At 36.6% G+C, this 26730-nt stretch overlaps 1 protein-coding gene and 1 pseudogene across 9 annotated transcripts in view; one reads left to right on the forward strand and one right to left on the reverse strand.

Moving 5' to 3' along the window:
• EYA4 (EYA transcriptional coactivator and phosphatase 4) overlaps nt 1–26223 on the forward strand; it is a 306025-nt gene extending 279802 nt beyond the window's left edge. For 6 of the 9 annotated variants that reach the window (XM_038526049.1, XM_038526048.1, XM_038526047.1 and 3 more), the window contains 7 exons: nt 3879–3968; nt 9365–9423; nt 9531–9691; nt 12713–12827; nt 16967–17088; nt 19158–19258; nt 22840–26223. In XM_038526049.1, the coding sequence (XP_038381977.1) occupies nt 3879–3968; nt 9365–9423; nt 9531–9691; nt 12713–12827; nt 16967–17088; nt 19158–19258; nt 22840–22920 (729 nt within the window). In that variant the 3' untranslated portion in view covers nt 22921–26223. Of the gene's footprint in view, nt 1–3878; nt 3969–9364; nt 9424–9530; nt 9692–12712; nt 12828–16966; nt 17089–19017; nt 19119–19157; nt 19259–22839 lie in introns of all 9 variants that reach the window. The other 3 variants (XM_038526052.1, XM_038526055.1, XM_038526050.1) reach the window with 2 other exon arrangements.
• On the reverse strand, nt 7394–7784 carry LOC102156588 (annotated as a pseudogene).
• Nucleotides 26224–26730: the final 507 nt, after the last annotated feature.

Consider the following 26730-nt stretch of genomic DNA (forward strand, 5'->3'; position numbering starts at 1 on the left):
AATCATACATTTAAGGGCCAAGAGTCGTTTTCTTCATCCTCCCTCTCTCCCTCCTTCCCTTCCTCCCCCCTTCTCTTCCTCTCTCTCTCTAATTCCCTTTCTCTCTCTCCCCCTCCCTCTCTTAAAGTGTCTTGGGGATAGTTTAACTATTTTAATAGAGCAGTACACAGAATAAATTGGCAGAAGTTCAGTTTGCGCCAATGTTAAACTCTGCTGTAGACACTTGGAACCTATTGGAAATGTTGTATGTGTATAATATGTATCAGAGCTTCCACAAAACCCTGTTGGTGCCCTTATTATCCCATCCCCCAGCCAACTTTTCACTGTCACTTCATTTCAGACCCTAAACTCAACATGCACTACAGTTAAAAAAGGCAGTAACTCTTGATTCATAAGGTGCCCATAATTCTACAAACATCTCATGAAAATGAGCAAACATCTCTATATAAAATCTGGGTTCAATCCAGAAGTATGTTTAACTCTCTGATGCCTGATAAAACCATGGAATTGCCAGCTCTGGCAGCTCCTTCACAGGAGTTTGGCAAAACAGAGGGTGCCCACCATCATGGAGATCTTGCTAGGACTGCCTCCACCAGCTTGCAGGGCATCTTCCTCAGATTCTTACATCTGTGGGGTCTTTAGTTAGAAAAAAATGTGGTATTATAATCTGCTTAGATTTAACTGTCCCAGTGACTCAGTAAGCTGGGGGGAAGGAAAAATACTTGATATTTGAAAGTAAGCCCTCACTAAACATTCTCGTGGAAACAAGATCACCACTTCTTACAGACATGGTTTTCATTGGCTTATGGCATGACTATCCCTAGCCCATCTGTGTCAAGCCTTTGGCATGGCTGACGCAACACCTCCCTTTCAACAGGCCTTGTTCTCTGGAAACCTTAGTAAAATACAGCTAGTTCACACTCCAGCAAACCTCAAACCTAAACTTTCCCAGTTAACAAATGATATTTTGCCAAATTGCTTACTAAGTCCTGGCTCTCGTAGAGTATGATGTGGAATCACCATAGCCTGAAAAACCAGTGAACAACCCCTTCTAGTGCCATGGGGTTGCATTCCAGTGGCGTGCTCAAATACAGTTTTCATCAGACCAGACGCTATGCTTACTTGTTAGAGAATTCATGTTGGTTTCTTAAAAATTGTATTTGCATGCTTATCAGATATACAAAATGCATTCTTCATGGCTTTGCCTATCATGAGTAGCATAGAGAGTTCTGTACTCCAGAAGCATGGAATCAATGAATGTAACAATCAAAAAGGAACAGTATGTTTTCTCCCAGCCTCATAAATCCGATCTATAAATGCAAAGAATGTGAGACACGAATATAAGAAATTCAGTAATTTTATTTAAAACTTAAAAGAAAAGTTGGCGCATCAGAGGAGAACTGAACCAACCTTGTCTCTAGAAGGAAAACCTTTTAAATAGGATGTTTCTGAATCCCCATCTGAAATATGTATCTTTAGGGCAGTAATCATCAGAAACATAACAGAGTAGTGTAGAGCTTGATTTTATTGTCTTGCATCAGTGAACATTCCTCAAAAGCAGAGAGCGTCACTAATGGAATTATATGTTTTCATGCTATAATTACATTTGATTTTTCCTGATATTTCTATAGACGTTTTGTTCACGGTCCCATGACCAGACAGAATATTTATAAGTCTTCCATCCTCGGCCTATCCACCCCACCCCAAAGAGACAGACACTAGAAATAGGAATTCCTGAACAGAAAAAGACACATGTATAATTTGAAAAAAAAAAAATAAGTCAGCCTTCAGGGATTTTCTTTCAACAGCAACAAAAGCATGAACACAATAAAAGAAGTAAGGAAAAAGAAGAATTTCATACTGGAAGGTATCAGCAAGAGATCCTTCTGAGTTCCAAGACTCCTTGAGACACAAAGTAGGCACTCCCTGGTTCCCCTATTTCTGTTCTTGCTCTTGAGTATTTGTTAAAGAAAATGGAATTAATTGCTCTTTGGGTATGTTGCTTAGAATGAATGATCCTGTCACTGGAAGACAAATGAATCTAGCAGGCAAGTCTGACCACTGGAAGACATGGTACCAGGTTGCCATCCAGAATGTGAAAAGTGAACACGTTTCTGAAAGGAGAGTCTCTAACTATGAAATTCACAAAAATCTTGAAGGAAGAGATGCGAACAAACAAAATTGTGTTGACATCCAGCATATTCTTACTGTCCTGTCTTCATCTTCTCCCACCCAAGTCTTCACTTTGCTCAGCATACCTCAGTGACTTCTTTCTTTCCTAGCACTCAATTCCTAGTCTCTAAGTTTTAGTCACCACAGACTATGAAGCTGACACTCACTTCAAATATGTTTACTCTAGGGTTTCCTCCTCAAAGCATTATGGAAGGGAGTATAGGCAGAAAACTGGTTGTCACCGTGTAAGAGTGGGATGAGGAAGAGCTTCTCCTGCTAAGTGCAGTAAGTTCAGGAGTACATGTGAATACAGCATGGCCTGTATGTTGGGTTGCATATCCGTATCAAAAATTGAAATAGAGTTAGCAGTAATTTCCCCAAGTTTAAATACATTTTTTTTAAGTGCCATTTACTAGAGCATTGAAAACACAAGTTTGGTTCTCTCTCCTAAAATCCCTACAATCTGGCTCCTGGCCCAGCCACTCAACCCAAATCACCCTCTAAAGTCTTCCAAAATAACTTCTCAGCCAAAACCAACAGTATCCTTCTAGACTTGTCAGCTTTATTCAAAACCATACTCTTCTCCCTGCTAATACCCATTCTGGTCTCAAATTCTGAGGATTTGTCCCTTCTAGGCTTTCTAGTTTCTGTATCTCCAGGGGCACAGCTATTGCAGTACTCCTTTGGAGACCATTTCAACTTTCATCATTTCAAACACAATGTTTGTGCATGAATTATTTCCCTAGCCCTAGCACAAAACTATCCTTACTTTTTGAAATCTTAATGCCTCTTATGCCCAGGCTTTTAACTCTGGTTAATCATGATCAAGTCCCAACTTTGGTCTTGCTTCTCAGTTCCTTGCTGCTAGATACTATCTTGGTTTCTGTAGACAAGAATTAAGTCACTTGCCTCCTTACTAACCCCCTTACATTCATTAAACTTCTAAACATATGTATTTTCTACTCAGATCACTTTTACTGAATTAATGTTCCTTTAGTTATCCTCAAACCTACCCTCTGCATCTCTAGTCAGATGTAGGTTAGACCAAATTATATGCATATTCAAATAAATACTGCCTTTTGGGGACACCAGGGTGGCTCAGTGGTTGAGCGTCTGCCTTCGGCTCAGGTCATGATCCCAGGGTCCTGGGATCAAGTCCCACATCGAGCTCCCTGAATGGAGTCTGCTTCGCTCTCTGCCTGTTGTCTCTCATGAATAAATAAATAAAATCTTTTTAAAAAATACTGCCTGTCAATCAAAAGGCAATTAATAATTAAGTGGCGGTTTTACCACGTTTCACCAGCTCTTCCTGTCCCATCTTTAGATGCCATTTTCCACTCCCGTCCTGCTGACATCTGGAAGTCCTTCTTTTCTCCCTTTCCTGCTTATTATCTGTTGTTCCACTTTCCATGGAGTACGTATAAACTGGGTCTTGTGAATGAGCTTGCTTCCTTCTTCCTCCTCACAAACATAGAGATGTTTAAGTTGTCTTAATGCGTGTATAAATTCCTGTAAATTCACAGATGCATCTGTATACTTAGTGTGGCTTAGATTACCCTTTGGAAAGGCACCTTTTTAGATCATTGGGGTAAAAATCCATGCAGTCTACCTACTCCCATCACCCACAACCATATGCACTTTTGATATTCTTAATAATAAACTAGTTACTGAAATTTTGCCTCATTCCATGTGTATTTTCTTTTCAGGATCCCCCCATGGCTGTAACCCTGGGACTCCGAATGGAGGAAATGATTTTTAATCTTGCTGATACACATTTATTTTTTAATGATTTAGAGGTAAGAGTTTAAAAAAATAGGAATAGTCATATCCCAACTATTATAATGCTTAGATGATTTCTAAATAGGCAGATAAACTCAAGAAATCTGAAAAAAAAATTAGCTCATGGGAATAGTAAAGTTTTTGTCAAGGGGAAAAATGTATAAACAAATACAAACAAAAGCTAAAATGCATTAATGAATTAGACCTATGTACTAGCACCTGTTTAAAAACTACAATATCTCGGAAGAGGAGAAGGTCTGCTTTGCTGTCCCATACAGGACAACCCATTTGGCACCTTTGGAATCAATATTAGCTTTTCCAGGTTACTCACCAGAGTATTATTTAGGTTAAATCACTGGGCAGCAGTCACAGGTACTATTCATGGTGGTAGCATGGGTCATTAAGTTTTTAAGATAATCTGAAGCCTAATTTTAGACCACATTATCATTCCTTATTTCCTCTGCATCTAGATAAAACAGGGTTAGAACTGTTTACATAGCACATCTGACTGGTTGTATTGCATTTATTTTCTTTTGTTCTCATTTATCTTTTCATATCCAACCTGACAGGAAAAGTAAAAACAGTAACAAAATGAAAGGATCCCCTCCCCCAGTAGCCTCAAGAGCGCTGAAAATATGTACTATAATAAGGTATATAATCTGGGTGCTAATGGTCTGAGTTATTAGGCATTCAGATGGTAAAATTTGAAGTAACTGAGTGGCTTGGGCACTGAGCAGTAGTACTTCTTGATCAAGAGCAAGTATAGTGAAATATTTAAGTGTGATATATTTACATTTTTTTAACCTCATGGTTTCACAATGAAATAAAAGTGTTTACAATCATATTATAAATGGGGAGAGAGATTATTATTGCTGAAATCCCACTTTGTGCAGAACTTTCTGTATTGGATTTTCCATTAATTAAATAATAGCCTTTGAAATAAATTTGTTTATCATGTTATCTTGTGGAACAGAAACCCTTGTAGGGTCCAAAAGCATAAAAATCATGTCTAAGGTTACCTGCTAGCTAAGTGGTAAAACCAGGATTTAAAATTCTGAGTCTTTCTGGCTCCAGAGCACATACTTCTGCCTCATACCAAGCTGAAATTAACAGAAGTATGTGAGAAAAAAAAGGAAAGTTAGTGTCTTAAATAAGTTTTAAAAATTGACAAGGTCTTAAATCCAGTTTCAGCGGCATTTGTGACTTATATAAGAGTAAAAATTCTGATTTTTAGTGTATCCCATAAATGTACGTGCTAGAAATCTGGGTAATATCATTTTTTGGTGTTGTTTTCTCTGCAGTGGGTCACTGTTTTTACTGGATAATAAAATCACTGTCTGTTTAAAGAGGTTTTATTTGTTTTCTTTAATGGCCAGTATGAAAGATCAGTATTCTTCGGCAAGTTTTCCAGTTTTAGATAATAAGAAAAAATAATCACCTCTCTAAAACCTGATTTAAATTAATCCTGCTACTTATTAGTAATGTAGTATAGAGCATGACTTCATATATACAGTATAATAGAAAACACTTTTTAATCTTTTTGGAAGATTAAAACTCTGAACTTTTAGAGTTTTTATTTCATTAATTATTTTTGACTAGAAATAAATGAAATAAATGACCTTTTAGCTTTCGTAGCACATTTGAAGCCAGGTGGAATAAATTTACCATCCAACTTTTAACAAGATCATAAAGTGAGAAAGTGAAAATAGCATATGATAAATTTGTGAATACTCTTAGCAAGTTTGACATGAATGTTCTCATATCAGATCATATGGTCAGTTATGATGCTTTAAGAATTTTTATCTTGGATCATATACTATATAAAATAGATTTTTAAAATACCCGACAGGATCTGCGGGAAAAATAGTAACTGAGAAAATATTGGTATTGATTTTCCCTTCTGATTATAGCTTTTTAGTTATGTTTTAAAATGTGATAAAAATTCTATTTGACTCAAGTGCTACAACTTAGTATCCAACAGTACTTTATCAATGAAATGATTATCTGCATACTCTGCATAAATTAAATTCGCATGTGTGTGCACACACATGCATACCACATGTACCCGTGTACATCCAGATAAGTGCCCAAGGGAACTCAAAGGCTTGTTATTGACTTTAGTTAGGTAAATAATCATGAAAACAAAAATCTAAACATTTCAAGATCATTTCAAGATCATTCAGTGCTGTTACATATATATATATATATATATATATATATACACACACACACACACACACGTATCTCCACTATCTTTCTGCCTCTAATTTTGAAAGTCAACTTGACTTTTACCCAATTTTTTATTTCAGTAAACTTCTTGTAAGCAAAGATTGTCATGGGCTGCATAACTGGTGTGAAGCTGTCTCTGCTTCTGCTAACAAAGAGGTGATTTCCTCAAGAGAGTAACTCATCGTTAGCCTTTTTATTCCCCCCTCTGTATTTAATCTCTCATAGTTCCTTTTCTTAACTCAGAAATCTAATTTGATACTCACACCCTTTAGTCAATACTGTAACATATGTGGTAGCAGCTGTTCTCACATAATTCCTTAAAAGATACAAATTTAAACCCTAATAGACACTTCTCTGCATCCTGCAGGACTTGCAAAGAAGGCAAATGCTCATACTTCTCCTCCTAAGAAGAGAATGCTCTCTGTTGAAATCAAAGGTTATTTCAGTTAGAATAACTTCCAGAAAAGAAGGCACTGGGGAGCTCAGGTTCACAAAAGCGAGAGAAGACTGCTATGTGGATTATAACTGATAAAGATCACTGACAACTTTATGGGCACCTTGTAAAACAAAATTATAAAAATATTAAGATTAATAACAGAATGATTCCAAATTTATATGGAAATTTGTTGAAGCCAAGCATTAGACTGTTTTTAGTATTTCAGGTTTTGGTCAAAATCATTTTTGCAAAATGCCTCTGAGTAAAAACTAATTGAAGAACAATTATTTAGAATTTTTTAAAAATGTAAGTGATTGAAGCTCGGGTTTCTTTCACTGGACTGTAATCCTTGGGCAAGAGTCCAAAGTCAATAAGCATAGTTAACTAGGCATAAATTTAATGAGAAGTTCCATTTGGAAAAATCTCAAACATAACTTCAAATATGGAGCTCATGCTCCAATAAGTTTGATACACTGATGTCCTCAGGAGTAAAAAATAAATTTAGGGGCAAAATGTACAAATTAATCATGTGAGTTAATACTTGAAATGTCAGAGGCATTACTCTACAGATTAGGATAAGAAGGTATGAAATGTAGAAATAACTTCTAATTACCAGAGTAATTCCTAAGGATTTCCCCTACTTTTTTTTTGGATATTCATTTATTTATTATAGTTTATTATAAAAGAGAGACATGGAAATTATTTACATAATGAAAGATTTCACAACTTCAGTGGAATAAACAATTTCACATGACGCCACTTTGATAGTGACTTACCTCAGTTTTCATACTTACCAAGAATGTCACCATCTCCAAATAAGAAATAAGTCTTGTTGTCTAGAACCACTCTGCTGCCTCCCTATTCTGAGAGAATTTTATTTCCAATTTTCATGCTAATGATTAAGTTTCTCCACCCTTTCCTTTAGAGCCCAATCCAGAGCCACTACTACTGTTTCTTGCCGTACTTTTTCCTGAGATTTTTCTGGAAGCATAATGCCTCCTTTGATTGAAATTTGGGCTGTGCTCCTTACTACCCATACTTAGTCAAAACGGGGTAAACCCTTTTCAAATGCATGTCTTGCCCTGAGTCCTGCAGCCTCAGCTTGTACCCTGTTCTCTTCCCACTCCCCTCCATCTTGATACAAATATCTTCTTACAGTCCTTACCATATAGAACATTATTTTTAATATAATTGCAACTTTGTGTTAGAAAATTAAATGATTTTGTTGATTTTGTCAAGAACTGTCATTTGTCAAAGATATCTGCCATGTAGTCAACAAAGAATTGCACAACGATAACTGTGTGCCAGATTGTGCCTTAAGCAGGGGTACAGCCAGGTGACCCAGACAACCCCCCCTCAGGGAGCTTCCAGTCACATTAACTTTTTAACTTCCTTACCTGTGAATATTGATAGATATTTATTCTAAAGTTACAAATAATTTATGTAAATCATATGAATCTTTAATTTACCTGGATTTTCAGGTTATAAAATAAAATTGTATTGATTGGGCAACTTTTATATTTTGTATTTGAAAAGAAGCCCGAGTCACCTGGTTCACCCTCAGACTTATACAGGATATAATATACTCAGTGTGGAAAGCTAGAGATATTAAATATTTCACTAACAGATGCTTTCCAGGTCTTAGAAGGAATATAAATAGTAGCTGAAAAGCCCCTGTTTTATGTGGCATTTTCTTGTTACAGTTAATAATTTTTAAAAATTAGTTTTCAGTAGGTTTACAGTCAGGATCTATGAGTACCTGAAATAATTTGAGGGGAGAAAAAGAGTCCCAAAAAGCTAAATCATACTCATCCTAAAATTAGTAAGTACTAGGTATTGTAAATACCTTAGCCAAATTCCATCTTCAGATCACATACTATTTCCCTGGATCTTTACAGATTTGAAGATAGAATAGGATCCTTAAAACAGCCAAGAATTTCATTCTTACCCAAAGAAATGACCATTTGCTCTGAGAACACTGATTTCAGTCAGGTCACGTGTATGGATACATGTACCTTAATGTTTATTCTCCTCTGAGTTTGTAGAACATTGGAAATGGTAAATCTTCATTATTTCCCTTTAATCTGTAAGTATCATTTTCAGCCTCAAGATTTCAAAACTTGAACAGAAAAAAAAGAAGAAGAAAATATTCGATCTCTATGGTTATTAGCTTTTTTCTGTGTTAAAAGACCAGGACCTTAGAATAACATCGGCATGATTCTTCCATGGGACCCCTGGCCAGCAAAAGGCTCAGGAAGTCCCAGAAATCTCACGGGACACCATAACCATCAAGCCCTTCTGTTATTGCTCAACAGATAGCAAATGATAGTCACCACCTCTTATTCAGACCGAATGAGTTCTGTATAACTTCAGATTAGCTTTGTTTCCATACTTAAGTATGCAAAACCTAAATGGCTGAAAGTGAACGCCAGTCATTCTTAACAACAATTCAAAAGATAATTTATTATTTGTAACTTTCAGAGTAAAAAATTTTAAGCTGCTCAGAAGAAATCCACATGCCATATGTTTTCAGATCCCCTTTTATGATACTCTCCTGGATTTTTTTTTTTTTTAATACTCTTCTGGATTTAAAATAGAAACGGTGCCATTTCCCCAGGATGGCAGTGGGATAGATGGGCAAATGCTGCCGCCTTCTGGCCATGGCCTGATCAGATGGAAAGATGGAAGAATCAAATACCACAAGGGCATCGTTTGAAAAACAAATAACTTTTCCAATGTTTTTAACAGGAGTGTGATCAAGTTCATATAGATGATGTTTCCTCTGATGATAATGGGCAGGACTTAAGGTAAGCCATGGTTTTCAGTATGCTGTTTCCTACAGAAATTCAGCTGTGGAGTTTTGCACATGTAATTATTTCTTTTATTTCTTTTTAATATATTTTGGGTGTTGCAGTACCTACAGTTTTGCAACTGATGGCTTCCATGCAGCTGCAAGTAGTGCAAACCTTTGTTTGCCAACAGGTGTAAGAGGAGGGGTTGACTGGATGAGGAAGTTGGCTTTTCGTTACAGAAGAGTAAAAGAATTATATAACACCTACAAGAACAATGTTGGAGGTATGTGCGGCTCTTTAAATCTAATAAAGATACTTAGAAAGATGTACGTTCCATGTTCCGTATGAGAGACTATGCTTCTATAAAAGAAATTACCAAGAGTTCATGCTGAACTACATGGAGTCAGAATTTTAAGTTTCTTAGTTGAGGTGGGTGGGAGATCTAACAGCAAAATAAAACATGCGGCTCTGCCAGAGGAGTTGGGAATTCTCTGTGCCCAGATGTTTGGTCAAAATTTACAATAGGATACTGAACGTTTACCCCTCTTTTGCAGACACTATTAGGGTAAACCATACAGGGAACTCATCGAGGCAGTGCGAAGACCTGTCGAAAAGCGAGGGCCCCAGTCCTTAAAGCAGAGTTGTTAGTCATCATTACCTTTGTGGAATCCTTTCAGAAATAAAGATAAACACTGCTTTATGTCATTTCAAAGACTTAAACAAGTCTGTTTTATTTTATTTTTTTAATTGCGTGTTACCTGCCAGTGTAGCTTTTCCCTGGATAGTATTAACTGTTTGGATACTCTGTAGACTGTATCTAAATTATTTTATCTTCATCCATATATTACAGGTGATATTACAACCTGTGACATCAAAACTAAAATCCCGGATATGTTTCTTGATAAAAATAAACTTTGATTATTTCTATTATTAGGATCAATTTTAGGTCAGCAAGATCCTAGGATGAGCTATGAAGTCACATGATGTTTTCTCGCAGGCTTTTCTGTTTGTTTTTCTTTCTGTCTGTCTGTCTTTCTCTCTTTAAAGGATGATTGAAGGGGCAGCCCGGGTAGCTCAGTGGTTTAGCGCTGCCTTCAGCCCAGGGCATGATCCTGGAGACCTGGGATCGAGTCCCACATCAGGCTCCCTGCATGGAGCCTGTTTCTCCCTCTGCCTGTGTCTCTGCCTCTCTCTCTCTCTGTGTCTCTCATGAATAAATAAAATCTTTTAAAAAAATAAAGGATGATTGAAGAGCTTAAATCAGGATCTGAAATTGAATTATAACTAAATATACATATGCATACTATGTATATACATACCATAGAATACAGTATAGTAACATTTTCTTTTTTTTATAAATTTTTTATTGGTGTTCAATTTGCCAACATATGGAATAACACCCAGTAACATTTTCATCTACAGTATATGTATTACACACAACACACACTTAATGGGGGGCAGGGGGCTGTGTGTCTGTTCATCTTGTATCCCCATTATCTAGTGAGCGTTAAGGTGCATAATAGATGCTCAGTAGACAGTAGCTACAAGAGAACAAAAAACATGTGGAACCATAGACAATAGCAATAATATTATTATGGTTTTTAGAACCAAAAGGGATCTTAGAAATAGGAGATCTTCATTTTCAAATGAGAAATAGGCCCCTGCAGGACAGACAACTCTGGTTTCTTAATTTACTCTAATGCTCTAGATAAGACATTTTTGTAAAATCAAACAGGTATTCTGTTTAAATTCAATTGTGGGCAACATGTTTAATTTTAAAATAAATATTCCCTTGAGAATTCTGAAGTAATTTTTATTTAGGCATGGCATTGTTTCCCTCATGAAGGGTATTATTAAAGTTATTTAACAACTAACAAGGTTGCTGGTAAATAATATTATAGCTTAAAAAGTTTAAGAGTTGACATGCAAGTGTCATTTTCTGTGCTCTGGCAGCATCTCTTTATTGAAATAAGGACAAATGAGTTGCCAGAAACTATACCTTTTGATTTTAAAAATCACCCACTTGTATATGTGCTCCTAATATTCTGAAATATGATTTAAATAAGAAACTTTTTTAGCAAATTTTCATGATTTCATTTTATCATAAAACAAGGACTTTTTATTTTTTAACGAAGCTCCATGCCTAGTGTGGAGTCTGATGCGGGACTTAGTCTCACGACCCTGAGATCAAGACCTAAGCTGAAATCAAGAGTCAGATGCTCAACCAACTGAGTCACTGAGGCGCCCTATTAACAAGGCTTTTAAATAAAAAAAAAATCAGTTTGCCTACGTGTTTTCTTATCCCAACATCAGCACAGTTTTAACCATTGTTTTTAACTGTGTCATATGCTTAAGAATTTTAAACACAATTCTTAACTTCTGTTTAAAATGCAGAGTATTGGGCAGGCTGGGTGGCTCCGCGGTTTAGCGCCTGCCTTCAGCCCAGGGCCTGATCCTGGAGACCTGGGATTGAGTCCCGCATCGAGCTCCCTGTATGGAGCCTGCTTCTCCCTCTGCCTGTGTCTCTGCCTCTCTCTCTCTCTGTGTCTCTCATGAATAAATAATAAAATCTTTAAAAAATAATAGAATGCAGAGTATTTGTGATAGCTTCAGCACTAGTAACTACCTACAATAATATCAGTATTAGATTGTGATCATTAAGAAATGAAATATTTGGGATCCCTGGGTGGCACAGCGGTTTGGCGCCTGCCTTTGGCCCAGGGCACGATCCTGGAGACCCAGGATCGAATCCCACGTCAGGCTCCCGGTGCATGGAGCCTGCTTCTCCCTCTGCCTGTGTCTCTGCCTCTCTCTCTCTCTCTCTCTCTGTGACTATCCTAAATAAATAAATAAAATATTTAAAAAAAAAAAAAAAGAAATGAAATATTTTCAGACAGCCAGTGTTTGAGATGTGTATCCCTTGGCTGGACAACCCCACCTTCTTCTCCAGACCTATTACATCCCTGTCTTTCAGAGTGTGACCCAGCACAGGAGTGGTCATAGTAGCTCCTCAGGTGATCGGCATCTGCCGTGCCAGATTCTAGGTTCAGTGAGATTAGAGACCAGGACCCACATTTTCACTGTTACTTCCCTAGGGTTTTTTTGACCCAGGACCTAAAATCTAGAAATAAATGTTTGAATGAATAATGAATGAATCAATATCAGTTCTTAAATGAAGGATCTGTATTGATATAAACCTGTCTCTTTCTGTTTCTGATGTGATCTATACTAGACAGAAGGGAGACCAAACCAGGTATTCCTGAAATTTTTCATCTCTTGATTGTACCTTCTCTTTTGGTTGCAGGACTCCTTGGCCCTGCCAAGAGAGATGCGTGGCTGCAGCTAAGGGCAGAGATTGAAGGTCTGACAGATTCCTGGCTAACAAATGCACTTAAATCCTTATCAATTATTAGTACTAGGTAAGTGGAAACTATTGTTTCCGTTCCTATATTTATGGTATTGAAGATGTAGTTGTAATTGTACAACACACATAAAAAGTCCTTAATTACTGGAGTATTTTAGAATTTCAGAGGACCTGACAATTCATTGAATCAGGCGATTTTCAATGTATGGGAGATGATTGGGGGTAGAGGATGGCAGGTGCTGCTTCTCAGAATAACCAGAAGATCCCATGTCTTTACCTTTCTTTCTACGTAACTAATGATCATCTCCACAGGAAGGTCATGTGTCGTGTAATAAAAAAAGAAAAAAATGAAAAAGACAACACCCTGTTGGTGGCAAAGTACAGGAGATGATGAAAAAAAAATACAGTTTACACACAGAGTGCATGGTTTTAAGTGTTTTGGCCCATTTGTAGATAATATGCATAATTTAAATGCAATGAAAGAGCAAGAGAAAGCTCTTTGAAAAACTTGTAACCTTGGTATCTTTTGAACTAAACAGTGAAATACTTACTAGTGGAGATAGTAGAACTGAATAGACTTAAAACTAGTTGAACACCATGTGCCATAAATGCTAGTTCATAAAGTAATGTAAATCTGAAAAGTGATAGCTAGTTTAGGGTGTGGATGAACCTTTTTACTATCCTATTCTTTAATTTTATTTCTGGGTTAAGTGGATAAATAAAAGCCTGTGTAGCCAACTTGTGGGTAGCACAAATTCAGAGAAAGAGGTAATATTTTGACTGATAGAATTGGGATACAGAAAGCCTTGACAATAAAACTTGTGTACATCAAATCCTGCGTGTGGCATCTAGCTGCAACGTGACCAGCAGATACATTGATATCAGAAAGCATAAGTGGGTGGAATGGAGGTGGGTTGGAAGCTGCAGGTTTCCTGAGTCAGATTGGGGAAGCCAGAACAAAGTACTTCACTCAGATCTGGGCATCACATTCGGGGGAGGGGGGCGGGGGGGGCTATAACACATTGAAACATCTTGTGTCCAGGAAAGTAGCCAGAAAGGTTTTAGGCTGAGGATACCATGCAAAAGGAACAGTTGGAGGGAGGAACCAAGGAGTTTAGTCTGAAGGAGGGTCCTATGCAGAACAAGATTACCAATTTCAACTGTTTGAAATGTTAGGCTGAAAATAAATTACATCTCTCTGATCTGTAAAGGAGAATATTAGGATGGATGAGTAGGAATCCTAGGAAGGAAAGTTCTGGCTCACAACTGAAGCTGTTTTAAAATGGGACTTGCTGGTCTGTGGTCTCTGTAACTGGTGATAAGGAGACAGAAGGTCATGGAGGCTAGGATGTGAGGACTCCTGAGTCCCCAAAACTGTGTGTAAAATGTAGTAGAATTCACCTTTCTCTGAGGAGGAAGTCAGCAGCTTTCATTATTTTTAATGGATGTCTCCTAGATGCTTAAAACCCAAAAGTTATTCTGTTGTTATGTAGATCATATATGTATTATCCATAATATAGAGGGATTATTTTTAGACACATAGCCTTAAAGCAACTACATGTGTGGATTTCTAAAAATATTTTTATTTATTTATTCATGAGAGATACACAGAGAGAGGCAGAGACATAGGCGGAGAAGCAGGCTCCCTGTGGGGAGCCCGATGCAGGACTCCATCCCAGGACCCCGGAATCACGCCCTGAGCTGAAGGCAGACACTCAACCACTGAGCCACCCAGGTGTCCCTACATGTATGATTTTAAGAAAAGTGTAACAAGGAGAGGAAGGGAAAAAAATAAATCATTACACATTGGAGATTTAAGGGCCATGAAATTTGTTAAGTCATCCACATGTAGGGCCATACTGGTAATTTTTGCAAAATGTCCCAAATGTCAGAAGAACAGAAGCTTACATAAAACATGGTTGAATTAATTATATAACTGAGCTTTTAGCTGAGCTGGCATCCTCGCTGTCATTCTTCTCCTATGAATATAGTGAAAGGTCATAATCAAATGCATAGGAAAAATTTCTATGTAAGGCAGCATTATTTAGAAAATTTAGAAATCAGAACCATCTTAATTAAGTGAACTAACTTTAAGAAAATGATGCTGTCGCCACATGTGGTTTTCATGTATTATATTTTATTAGGAAAGGAGGACTGATAGACAATATGACATACATGAATAGGCTTATGATACAAATAAGCAAAACAGTAGAAGAAAAAATTATATATATAGTAGGCTACAATGGGAGAAAATCTATACACAAATTCTGAAAGGAAACAGAAAGTTGAGGGAGCAGTTATCGCTACTCTTTGGATAACTAATTGATGCTTTTCATGTTTTCTTGATATTTGCCCATACTTCACAAATGTATATACATGCAGTCTATAAATGTATGCAGTGTCTGTGATTAAAAGTTACAAAGCGTTATAAATTTAATATAAATATATGCAATGTTTGCAATTCTCAAATCTGTAATGTATAAATATATGCAAGGTCTATAATTTTAAAAAGAAATGGTTAACTCCAAATATCACTCAGTATCAGTGGTAAAGCTAGATTTTAAAATGTTATTTCAATACAGTAATGTGTTTGTGTATGATGCTTAAAAATCTACCATTATTTGAAAAGTTTCTGTCTGATAACAGGCAAATCACTTTCTAGGGCTTTATTGCCTTATCAGCAACACTAAGAATTTCATTGGTGATACTCACTAAATTTCTGCCTCTGGCAGGCTTTGTTTCTTTATCCTGTATAAATGATAACCTCATCATGTCCTTCCAGAAGTCAGAGTTCCCATATCAAAATTAGGTTACCTGTGGAAATAATTTAGAAATGAAAATGTTTTAAAAGGCTGTAATTATAAAAGTTTTATGATTGTTTTGAATAAATTGTAGTTTTTTTTTTTTAATAAATTTATTTTTATTGGTGTTCAATTTGCCAACGTATAGAATAACACCCAGTGCTCATCCCATAGAATATAAAAAATAGTGAAAGGGAATAAAGGGGAATATAGTTTTTTTTTTACACAGGATCTGTCTTAATAATATGAAGCATAATATTAAGTGTACTGGAGGGTAAGCGTGTACATACGCATGAAAAGCTGGCAGTCAGCTTGCTCTTCTAACTTCTAACCAGGCTTCTGAAAATCAATCAAGAGAATTCTCGGAAATATTTTTGGGACCCTCACTAATACGTATTAAAGGCTTGTGATACAAAATACCAATAGAGAAAGGTCCATACCTATATGCCTTCTCAGCCCCAATTTGACATGTGTGGTTTGAGCCCCTCAAGGCAGGACAACTCAATTTTTCCATAATCCAGAAGGAAGGATCACAATCTGTTCTTTTCAGATGTCACAGTTCCCACTCTCCTGTTGTTTCCTTTTTTTCCCCACAATATTACCATGGAAGAAATGGAAGAAACAGCTGTAAGTTGTAAAATGAGACATTATCACTCTCAGAGCGTAGGTCCTCTGTAAGCAGATTAAAACTGGACCCATTAAATGCGGTTCACTCTTTTATTGTTGAGTAGGAGACTCAGGGATGCCTCTCTTTGGGACTGAAAAAGGGTCCTCTCCATTCTTACTTCTTCAGGATCCCCATTTGTCAGCCCCTTGATTGGAACACTGGATTATTTCTCTCACAAAATCCAAAAACTCCTTTTACCCATCCAGTTGCCTTCTTTCTGCCTGTGTCCAGTACTTTTCCAGGCTCTGATAATGCTGGGACATAGAATCTTACCACCCTAAAAAATACCCCATCTGAATACTTGTAAAACTTAGAGCCAAGCCATCCCTCCAATAACTTTTCCATGATTGCCACTGGCTGAGGTAGGTTTTCTGAAGTTCCACAGAAGCCCGAGGAGTTCTTTATTATAGAACATATTTCTATTACAGGTATCGGTTTACTTTTCTCCTCCTGCCTATCTTATGATCTCGGATGAGGCAGGAACAAAAATGTCTTCATCTGTGACTTCTCTTTGCCAGTTTTCTTCCACTTCTCCCATTTTGGGATGTATTCTTAGTTATGGTGCCTTCCCAGTAGCAGGCACTCAATCAATAACTGATGTTTAAAATAGGTTATCAGGGCCCATTTGTTATGGAATTGAAAGACCACAGTGACCACTTAAAATCTACACCATTAGAAATTATTTCATATTAGAAAACAACTATTCATATTTCCTCCCTATCTTAGGAGTAACTGTGTCAATGTCTTGGTAACGACAACCCAACTGATCCCAGCACTTGCGAAGGTTCTACTCTATAGTTTAGGAGGTGCTTTCCCCATTGAAAATATTTACAGTGCAACTAAAATAGGTAAGAAAATTCTTTCTAACTCTGTATGAAATGCTTTTACATCTGTGTTTGGGTGGATTTTCTTAATATGCTTCTCTGCATGATTTCCTCTTTCATCAGTTTTGCTATTAGAATATCAAGCAAATTTGAATAGGGCTCATATAACAAAGTACGCTGTGACTTATTGTACATTTGCAAATTTTATGAAAACTGTTGCCTAGTGAAATTCTGAATTCAGTATCTGGACAACTCTGTTTACTTATTTATGTATTTGTATGTATACTTCATTACAGCACCTGTTTTCTAAATAATAGAGTGTCTTTGGCCATGGTATTTAATATCTTAATTAGTATGATATATGGTATTACATCTTAGCAGATGCAATAATCTAGATCTAAGATAAAAATACTATGTTGGCATTACAGGGGAGTGCTAGGTGATGCAAGTGACAGCCTTGATTCCAGAGAAAAAATTATTTTCCTGAATTATAACTTATGAATGGCTGGAAGTCCACATTTCCAAAAATGTCCAATAGTAATCAAAGAACTACAGCTTTGTTTATTTGCTTACTATCTGTCTGCAGATCCCCATTTGTCAGCCCCTTGATTGGAACGCTGGATTATTTCTCTCACAAAAATAATCTCCTCTTTAATCTGCTCTCATAGACTGTCCCTAATAACCTTGCAAAAACAGAGTTTCCTAGCTTCTGCCATCATGAAAGAGTTGAAAGAAAACAGCTCACATATTCCACTGTCTGTCAAGGAAATGCCTGGGCAACAGGTTGTATATTGTGCCCTGAAGGTCAGCAAACTTAGGCTCTGGCACCTTGACAAGAGCTCAGAATCCCAAAATCCCCTACCAAAAATAACTTGCCCTGGGCCTTGCAGAGTTTCGATATTGGCACAGGCAAAAAAAGCCCCCAGTTGCAGCTGGTTCAGGAGTATAAAGAGAGCCTTTATAAGCTTTCATAATGTAAATTCTACATTGTCATAGGTACTACAGTTCAGAGCCCCAATACCAATCCCACTCATTCATTACATAAATGTTATATATATTTATGCTAGCAAGATTAACATATCACACTTTATTTTACATTTTCACAAATCAAATAATTTTACACTAGCATAAACATTTCTTCTAGCAAGGACAATATTCTTTTTTTGGCCAAATTGTTCCTTATATTTAATCTTAAAAAACAATCACTTTTATTTTTCCCCTTGAGCTAGTTTTTTGTTTTGTTTTGTTTTGTTTTTGTTTTTGAATTCTAAACTATCAGATTAAGAAAACATGCAAAAATACCCATGACTGCATGACCATTCTGGGAATGAAATTCAGAAAATTATGCCAGTGTTATAAAATAAAGAACATGTAGAAATGCCACCATGTTATTCCCATAGTGCCAGCAGAGGAAACAGGTGGCACCAGTGCTGTGGCCCAGTCAGACAGCACCCTTAGTTCAATTAATCTGAGCAAACTAGCTCCCAGCCACTTGAAGAAAGGAGTTGTTTATCAAGGTAAACCGACATCTTAGTATTTCCTCTTTCCTTACAGGTGAGCGTTCAGTTTTTTATAATAATATTTCTAGCTGACTGGTGTATACTACTTAAACTAGGTAAAATTGACACACAAAATTAAACAAATAAATGTCAAAACTCATAGTTGCTTATAAAGTTGTTCCAGTATTCTTTTAGTGGTATAAAAGATGCTAACATTTTCTCTGGGTCAAATTCTTAACCCTACTGACTCTTTTGGAGGCTAAAACACATTTGTTTAATAATCTGTCTTGAGTAAAGACTTACAGTATTCAAACATATTTGTTGATTTCATAAACCCAGAGGTTACAAGCTAGTTTAAGTGATTGATGATCAAGAGAAATTAACCTAACACTTTATGAATCTTTAGGTTAATGAATGCAATGTCTGGAAGAATAAGCAGTGCATTGTTTTTCAGGCAAGGAAAGCTGTTTTGAGCGTATAGTGTCCAGATTTGGCACTAACATAACTTATGTTGTGATTGGAGATGGCCGAGATGAGGAGCATGCCGCTAACCAGGTAACTTCACTCTGAACTTTTATCTCATTTATCTTCCAGGAAAAGAAAGTTGCTTTGAACGAATAATGCAAAGGTTTGGCAGAAAAGTAGTATATGTTGTAATTGGGGATGGTGTAGAAGAAGAACAGGCAGCAAAAAAGGTAACCTGTCTCAAACAATGTTGGTGTGACACTTCTAATGCAAGCTTTTGTGTTTGCATTCCTGTAGTTTGGTCCAATGGCAGCTTGACAAATTATTTAAATTTATAGATGCAAAGCAGTAAGAGCATGAGAAGGTCAATACTTACATTCAAATAAACCATTTGGAGTCTAGCATTTTTTGCCTGAAATTTGATAAGAAATGTGCAAAATTTAGTTAAGGACGTGTGTGTATGTGTGTGTGTGTGTGTGTGTGTGTGTGTGTGTAATGCACACAGATATAATGATCTTTAAGAAAGATGGGGGAAAATAACCATTTTTAAAAACGTGAAGTTTAACCTGATAGACAAATTTTATGAGCTCTATGGAAATCATGTTAGTGGCTCTGTTCTTATCCTTTTGCTCACCCATTTTTTATGTCAGTGGTCCTTGTGAGTGTCTTGTAGTAAGTGTGCTCCATGATGATAAACACTAAGGATAGATTTAATAGCTGAAGAAAAAACTGTTGCTAGAGAATTTTAAAAATGCTGTTGGAATAACATGTATTATTCAGATCCTTTGGTGCCAACTTGTCATAGAGATTTAGAGGCAGTATGCCTTATATCTAGAATAGTGTTGCCTATTTCAGTGAGCCGTTAGTACTCGATTGAAGCCAAGCAGCTGGCATTGAATATATTCAGAAAATCTCATAGGCCCTAGGTATTTAAATAAGCCTTTTCATCTGGCCCACATTTCTGAAGAAGAAATTAAGGTAGTTAAAAACCATTAAATGGTTGGCCCAAGATCAAAAGAGGAATGATACCAGGATTGGTCCTACTATCAGTTGATAGAATACTGAGATCTAATGCTTCCTTCATTGAATGATCACAAAATATCATCTAGCCAGGATAAAAATCATATAATTTATAAGATAAAACAGATTGGTACTTGCTATTTTAAAACAGTGACGTATCAACCTATATTGTTTTACATAGAAGGAATGTTGTCATTATCCTGAGGTGATCTCAAATCATCATCTAATAAAACCTTCACTAAACACTTGCATATGCTGTAGTGTTTACCTGATTTCTGTTTTACAAAATAAATAAATGAGTTTTTAAGAAAGGTTTATATCTATAATAGAAATATTTTAAAAAATGACCTAGGTTTGTAGATAATTCCAATCAAGCAAAGCAAAGAAAGAAGGTTAGAAGGTTTGGTGAAGTGTTAGATAGAATCCATAATTGAAAAATTCATTGCTTTTTCATAACATTAAGATAATTGGTGTAGGCTCTGATTCCCACAGAGCTCTTGGTCTTAATTAGCAGCATCAGGACCCAAGACAGCACACTGGCCCATAGGACATTCTGTATAAGGTCAGAGACGCAGCCTCAAGAAATACAACTTCCACTGCTGACTGCTACTTAAAATCCTCCCCCCCCAAAAAAAATCCTCCCAGTTGCACACAGTTGAAGTATCTTTTGAAGTTTGTCAGTGTCCAGAGTCCATGTTGTTTCGATTTTTCATATTGGCACCATCATCACAGTCAACAAGTAGTCAAAGCAGCCACTGCAGCAGACGTTATGCATATCTTTTCAGCTATGTGAAATTCACACACATCTAGGTGAGGGCTAATTTAAATTCACTTTTCTGAACCAGAAAAATTATATGCCTTAGAAAATGAAAATTCAGGGGATCCCTGGGTGGCTCAGCGGTTTTGCGCCTGCCTGAGGCCCAGGGCATAATCCTGGATTCCCAGGATCGAGTCCCATGTCAGGCTCCCTGCATGGAGCCTTGCTTCTCCCTCTGCCTCTCTCTCTCTCCCTCTCTCTGTCTCTCATGAATAAATAAATAAATAATCTTTAAAAAATAAAAAAATAAAAAATAATAAAATGAAAATTTACATCTACACCATTTATCCATGGTGTAAGAACAGGACTTGGCATACCAGTTGTTATACCCTCTGCTTTACACCTGAAACTTCAGGAGAAAAAGGCATGACTCCAAGTGGACAAGAACCTTGGTTAGAATGCTATTTCCAAATGGTTGTTTATGTAGGTACAGTTTTGGTGATGGGGAAGGCTTACAATTCTATTTTAAAACACAGGTGGCTGGTTCCTCTAGCATCCAGTATGCATGCTTTTCTTTGGATGTGGCTGTAATCGCATGCGCAGAAATATGAAGTACTATTTTGTTATTATAAATAGATCTGAGCTGAATGAAATAAAAAGAGGTTCTAGGTGAATTTTTGTCCTTAAATTGGACCTAGAAACGTGTTTTGTTTTGCAAATTTAAGAAGAAATTTCAAAGTTTAAGAATTAATGTATAACCACACCCCCTATAGAAATGTATAATGTGAGCCATTATTGTAATTTTAAGTTTTCTGGAAGCTTCATTTTTTTAAAAAAAGAGGTAGAATTAATTTTAGTAATATATTTTAACCCGATATATCTAAAATATTATTGTCTCAACACCTAATAAATATAATAATTACTAATGTGATGTTTACATTCCAAGTCTTTGAAGTTCAGTATGCATTTTGAACAGGACTTGCCACATTTCAAGTGCTCAATAGACACATGGGGCTGCTGGCTACCATATTGGACAGCAAAGAATCGTAACAATAGTGATGATCATTTTAACTTATATAATGAAATGCATTTCCCATGTTATACATATATATATATATGTATTTCCATTATATAGATAGATATTCCATACACATGTATTCTACAAGATGCCATGAGCTCAAACTTACAAGTAATTCTTTAGTTTTAATTGCTATTATGCATTATTTCTTTTTTTCAATATTGTCCTTAATGGAGTATTTTTAGACATTTTTTTTCCTAATCACACTTTTTCATGAAACTTAACCACACATATACCATATCCTGGTATATCTTTGGAGAGGCTGAAACCATTGTAATGTCTAAGAATATTTTTCCACACAAGAGGCCACTTTTTGTCCCCTTTGGTACATTATCACCCCTATTGTTAATGGATACTGGAGTGCTTTCAGTCCCACACCAGTGATGTAAGTCAATGCTACTAGCTTAAGTTATAACTTACTCCAGACAAGGAAGAAGGTTGACCATCCCCCCATTGTTTTCTACCTTATATAGTTCAGCTTCAAATTATTTTTTACATAGAAAGGAATTTACCCTCTTCCCCTCATAGAGACAAAAGCCTTGGACTTAGGAAGTTTATCATTTTAAAATTTTTGTTTCTAACTGAGATGTGAACCCTGAGGAGTATTGTGGTTAAAAATTGCTTTCCATCAGCCATGGAGGATTTTGATGCTCAACTTGCTTCCCCAGATGCTGATGTTGGCTGTGATTTTCCTGAATAAATTTTAAAGTACTTAAGAAATCTCAGTATTTGCTTTTATAAACATTAAAATCCAGTTCAGATCTATTTCTCTATTATTTTGACCATATGATATTGATGCTACCAAGCCTTCAGATATGATCATGCCTTCCTTGAATTCCCTCACTTGAACGTGGGTGAACCACACGTGTGTACTGCTGCTTCATTGAGACAATAGTTATGATTTCTCTCCATTCCTTCCCCCTCTCTCCTCTGTCCCTCCCTCTGTCAACACACAGCACAACATGCCCTTCTGGAGGATATCAAGTCACTCAGACCTCTTGGCCCTGCATCAAGCACTGGAATTAGAGTATTTGTAACGGTGTTCTCTAGCTGAAGATCCATTTTTTTTTTTTTATATTTCAAGTACACTGAATTTTTATGTGTGATTCAATGCCTCTGGCTTTACACATATAAATTGTCTTAAAGGATGAAATCATATTTGGAATGAAAATTCCAGAATGAAGAATTCAGATTGCTGAATGGAATTAAACTTTAGTGCTACAGAAAGGAAGCTCTATGGTCTTATATTTACAATACTTTAATGGTTTTAAAAAAAAAATCTGTGGAGGTTGCTAGTACACACCGAATGAGTCCTAACTGGAATTAACAGCTTTAGCAAAGAACTCTTACCCTGGCAAAGCACCAACACATGCTCCGTCTGACAAGGTGGTGTTCAACAACATTCCTCAAAATGGGATATCTTCTCAGCCCTGAGGTTTGAATCTGACTTTAGCCTACCTAGCCCAGAAAATCTGAATTGGAATGCACTCAGACTGTATAAGGACAATCCTATCTAGACCTGTAATTTGTGTAAATTATTGATGAAAATAATTTACTGTGACTTTATTAGCAGCTGACTTTGAAAGTGGATGCAATTTTTCTTTCATTTGTTGGGGAGGGAAGTGGGTGGGCAGTGGGAGTCTAATAATGTCTCTTTTTTAAGTTTGGCAAACAGAATGTTCATACTGATGTGTTGTGCCTTAAAGACAAGACAGCGTTTGTGTGTTACAATGTAACTTTGGTTAAAATTCCTGTAGATAATGAAAAACAAAAAAACCTTTGTGATCATTCTTAAGATGACCAAATTTAAAATTCAAGGTATCAGATCTTAATACTGCATCAGCAAGAAACTGTTGCAATAAGAAAACAATGATAATAAAGGAAAGTCTGTGTTTTATTTGGGTTCTTAATAATTCCAATAATTATATGAGGCAACTATTTATGCATCCAACCATAAGCAGAAGGTTTGGGAAAGACTGTGGGACCTTTACTTAGAAAGTGAGATGTATCTTGAAGTCTCGAGTACCCCTTTCTATAGTTCTGGAGAAAACTAAGAGCCATATTCATGACTACTTACACTATTTTGAGTTTGACTTTTTGATATGTGTAAGTTGTGTAGAGGAAAATAGTCTCATTAAAATCATAGGCAAATAGCACCCAGACTTTCATAGGATATTCCATGGACATGGCTTGAAATTCACATTGAGTGAAGATGGCTGAAAGTAAAGCTAAGGCATTCAGTCCCAATGCCATTGCAAAAATGAAATGTCATCAGTGGTGGAAGGCAAATGCCCCAGATGGCTTCTAAAGAAAGGAGTGAAACAATGAAAATTTTACCTAGAATATCGTCATAAAATAAATTGGCAAGTGAGCCAGATCTTGGCAGCAGTACTAAAATTTCAACAGTGAAATAGTATCTGGTTCTCCACCTTAATGCGTCAATCCAAGGTCTCTCCCTTAGAGACCCATACACCTTAGTTTCTGCCTACCCTGTTCCTGCACAATGGCCTGCATTCATTGCAAGGAGAACCTGTCATCATTGTGTGTGCATGTGTGTTTTTTTCTTGGTGTGTAGCCCATGTTAGGAACATGATACAGGTTCTCCTGTCATTTTGTATGACATGATTTCCCTTGTGGAAACTTAAGACTTCGAGATCTAGGAGTGTTTTAATGGTGTCTGCACCCCTGCACTTCTGTGTTTAAAATGTCATAATGTGGAACCTGGAGTCCAGCTAATAGGCAGCACCTGTAACCAGAGGCTGGTCCATGATAGCTCATCCTCTGAGGCTTCAGTGGCTCCTGCTCAGTGTGCTTTGCACACTGATCACAACATTCACTGTGGAAATATGGTTTTATTTTCCAGGCTGTAAACCTGTCTTTCTTTACTGAATGCTAAGGCCATATTTACGTTGGGCAGAAAGAGCTTGAGATCCAATTTTGCAGATTTTGAGACTGTGATTTTATCACACAAACCTTAAACCTATTCTTTAAATTTAATAACTTTTGGCTCTCTCTTCCCCAACTACTGGTGCAGACAAATTAAAGTTGCAATACTTTTAATAATGATGATAATGCTATTAATAATAAGAATAATCTTACATTTTTATTGGCCTTCAGCTTGAAAATAGCAATTGAAAAAAATCAAAGACCTGCACTGATCATTAGTGATTACATTTTGTGCACTAAAACCTTAAATATTTATTACTGTGAATACAACAATATTATCTGTATAGCCAGTTTCCTTAAATGATAGAACTGTGGCATTACATCTAGATTTTTAATCCTTTTCATGTCAAATGAGCAAGGCTTATAAATGCTGCTAAACCTGCAGGTACAGAAAGGAATACCCTTCACAGGTGAAGAAGGGTTGCCAGTTACATCACCCAGTGCTATTGCTCGCCTATATTTTCTCCCTTGATCGTGTGTTCAGAAGAGGCTGCCAGCATAGAGCCTCAGTGCTGGGTTAGCCAACAGACAACAGTGGCTCAGGCCCAAATGGCAACCTCACGGCCGGCCTGTGACTTGGAGCATGCGCAGACTAGAACCCTACCCTTCCTGTGCGAGGAACAGAGATCCTCTTCCTTTCTGGTCTGAAAATACACACACACACACACACACACACACACACACACACACACAAATAAGCCAGCAAGCAAAGAGAACAACCTGTTTGGCAGTTCCCACTTTCTGTTGACATAGAACATTGTGCCTTATTATAAACCAGTTTGAAAAATGTTCTGTCACTGAAATGAGTGTTTGACTGCTTCATGGACAAACTTGGTAAGTCACTAGGAAAGGTAACCACCTTGTATTGCACCTGAAAAATATCAGAGTCGGTGGCCTGGCTACAATATCATAGCATACAAGACAAAGTCACTTTACTCCTACAAAAACTTGTAAATCAAATTCAGAGGCAAAAAAAAAATTATTTTAGAATTATGCAGTTTGAACACAAAAAAGTGGATAACTCTAAAAAATGTTTTTCCTTAGTCTTGGTAAGCTAAGATTCAAAATAGTGTCAACAGCATACTCCAGTTTGAAGTTTTTTTTTTTTCTTTTTAAGCGCATTTGTTTATGATGAGCCTATGTTCTCAGTGAATATGGCATTTAGTATTTCATTCAAAAATAAATCCACGCATCATGAGCCAAAGTTGCATTTTGACTCCTAACTATGGTAGCATTATGGAAATCTCACAGTTAAAGTCAAGGGTTTCTGTTATGTATTAGTAAAGTATAGATTATCGGGGCCTACATAATTTAAAGAAATGTAAATTAATATTAAAAGCTTGTAAAAATATGTACATCTTTACTATTTCTCAATAAATACCTTTGGAAATGTTTTCATTTTCTTCACCCTCCCATGTTGTAGAGTTTTCGTTGTGTGGACTTAGCTCAATTCTAAATAATGTGAAGTTTATATTTAAGTTCCCTGATGTATTCTTACCTTCCCTTGCTTGTGCCTTGATGATGTAATTTGCAGTTAAGACAAGCTGACATGTAACATGGGAGAATGTCACTTATCAAGACTGAAGGAAGGCTGGTGTGCTGAAAGGACATGAGTTGTGCTGGTATTTACATACAAGCAGTCACTTTCAAGTGGGATGCAGAAAGTAGTTACAATTCATTAATGACAAAGTAATACCTTTTAGAATATTTAAAGCAAGTTTTTTTTTTTTTTTAGATGAAAATGGGACCTGGTTGATAAGTAGCTTCCAAGAGTGATAAAAGGAGTGTTGTTCTTAAAAGGCTTTTAAAAAATTCTATATTTAAATTCAAGTTAGTTAACACATAGTGTATTATTAGTTTCAGGGGTAGAATTTAGTGATTCATCAGTTGCACATAACACC

This window comes from Canis lupus, chromosome 1 (genome assembly GCF_011100685.1).
Source record: "Canis lupus familiaris isolate Mischka breed German Shepherd chromosome 1, alternate assembly UU_Cfam_GSD_1.0, whole genome shotgun sequence".
Taxonomy (NCBI): domain Eukaryota; kingdom Metazoa; phylum Chordata; class Mammalia; order Carnivora; family Canidae; genus Canis; species Canis lupus.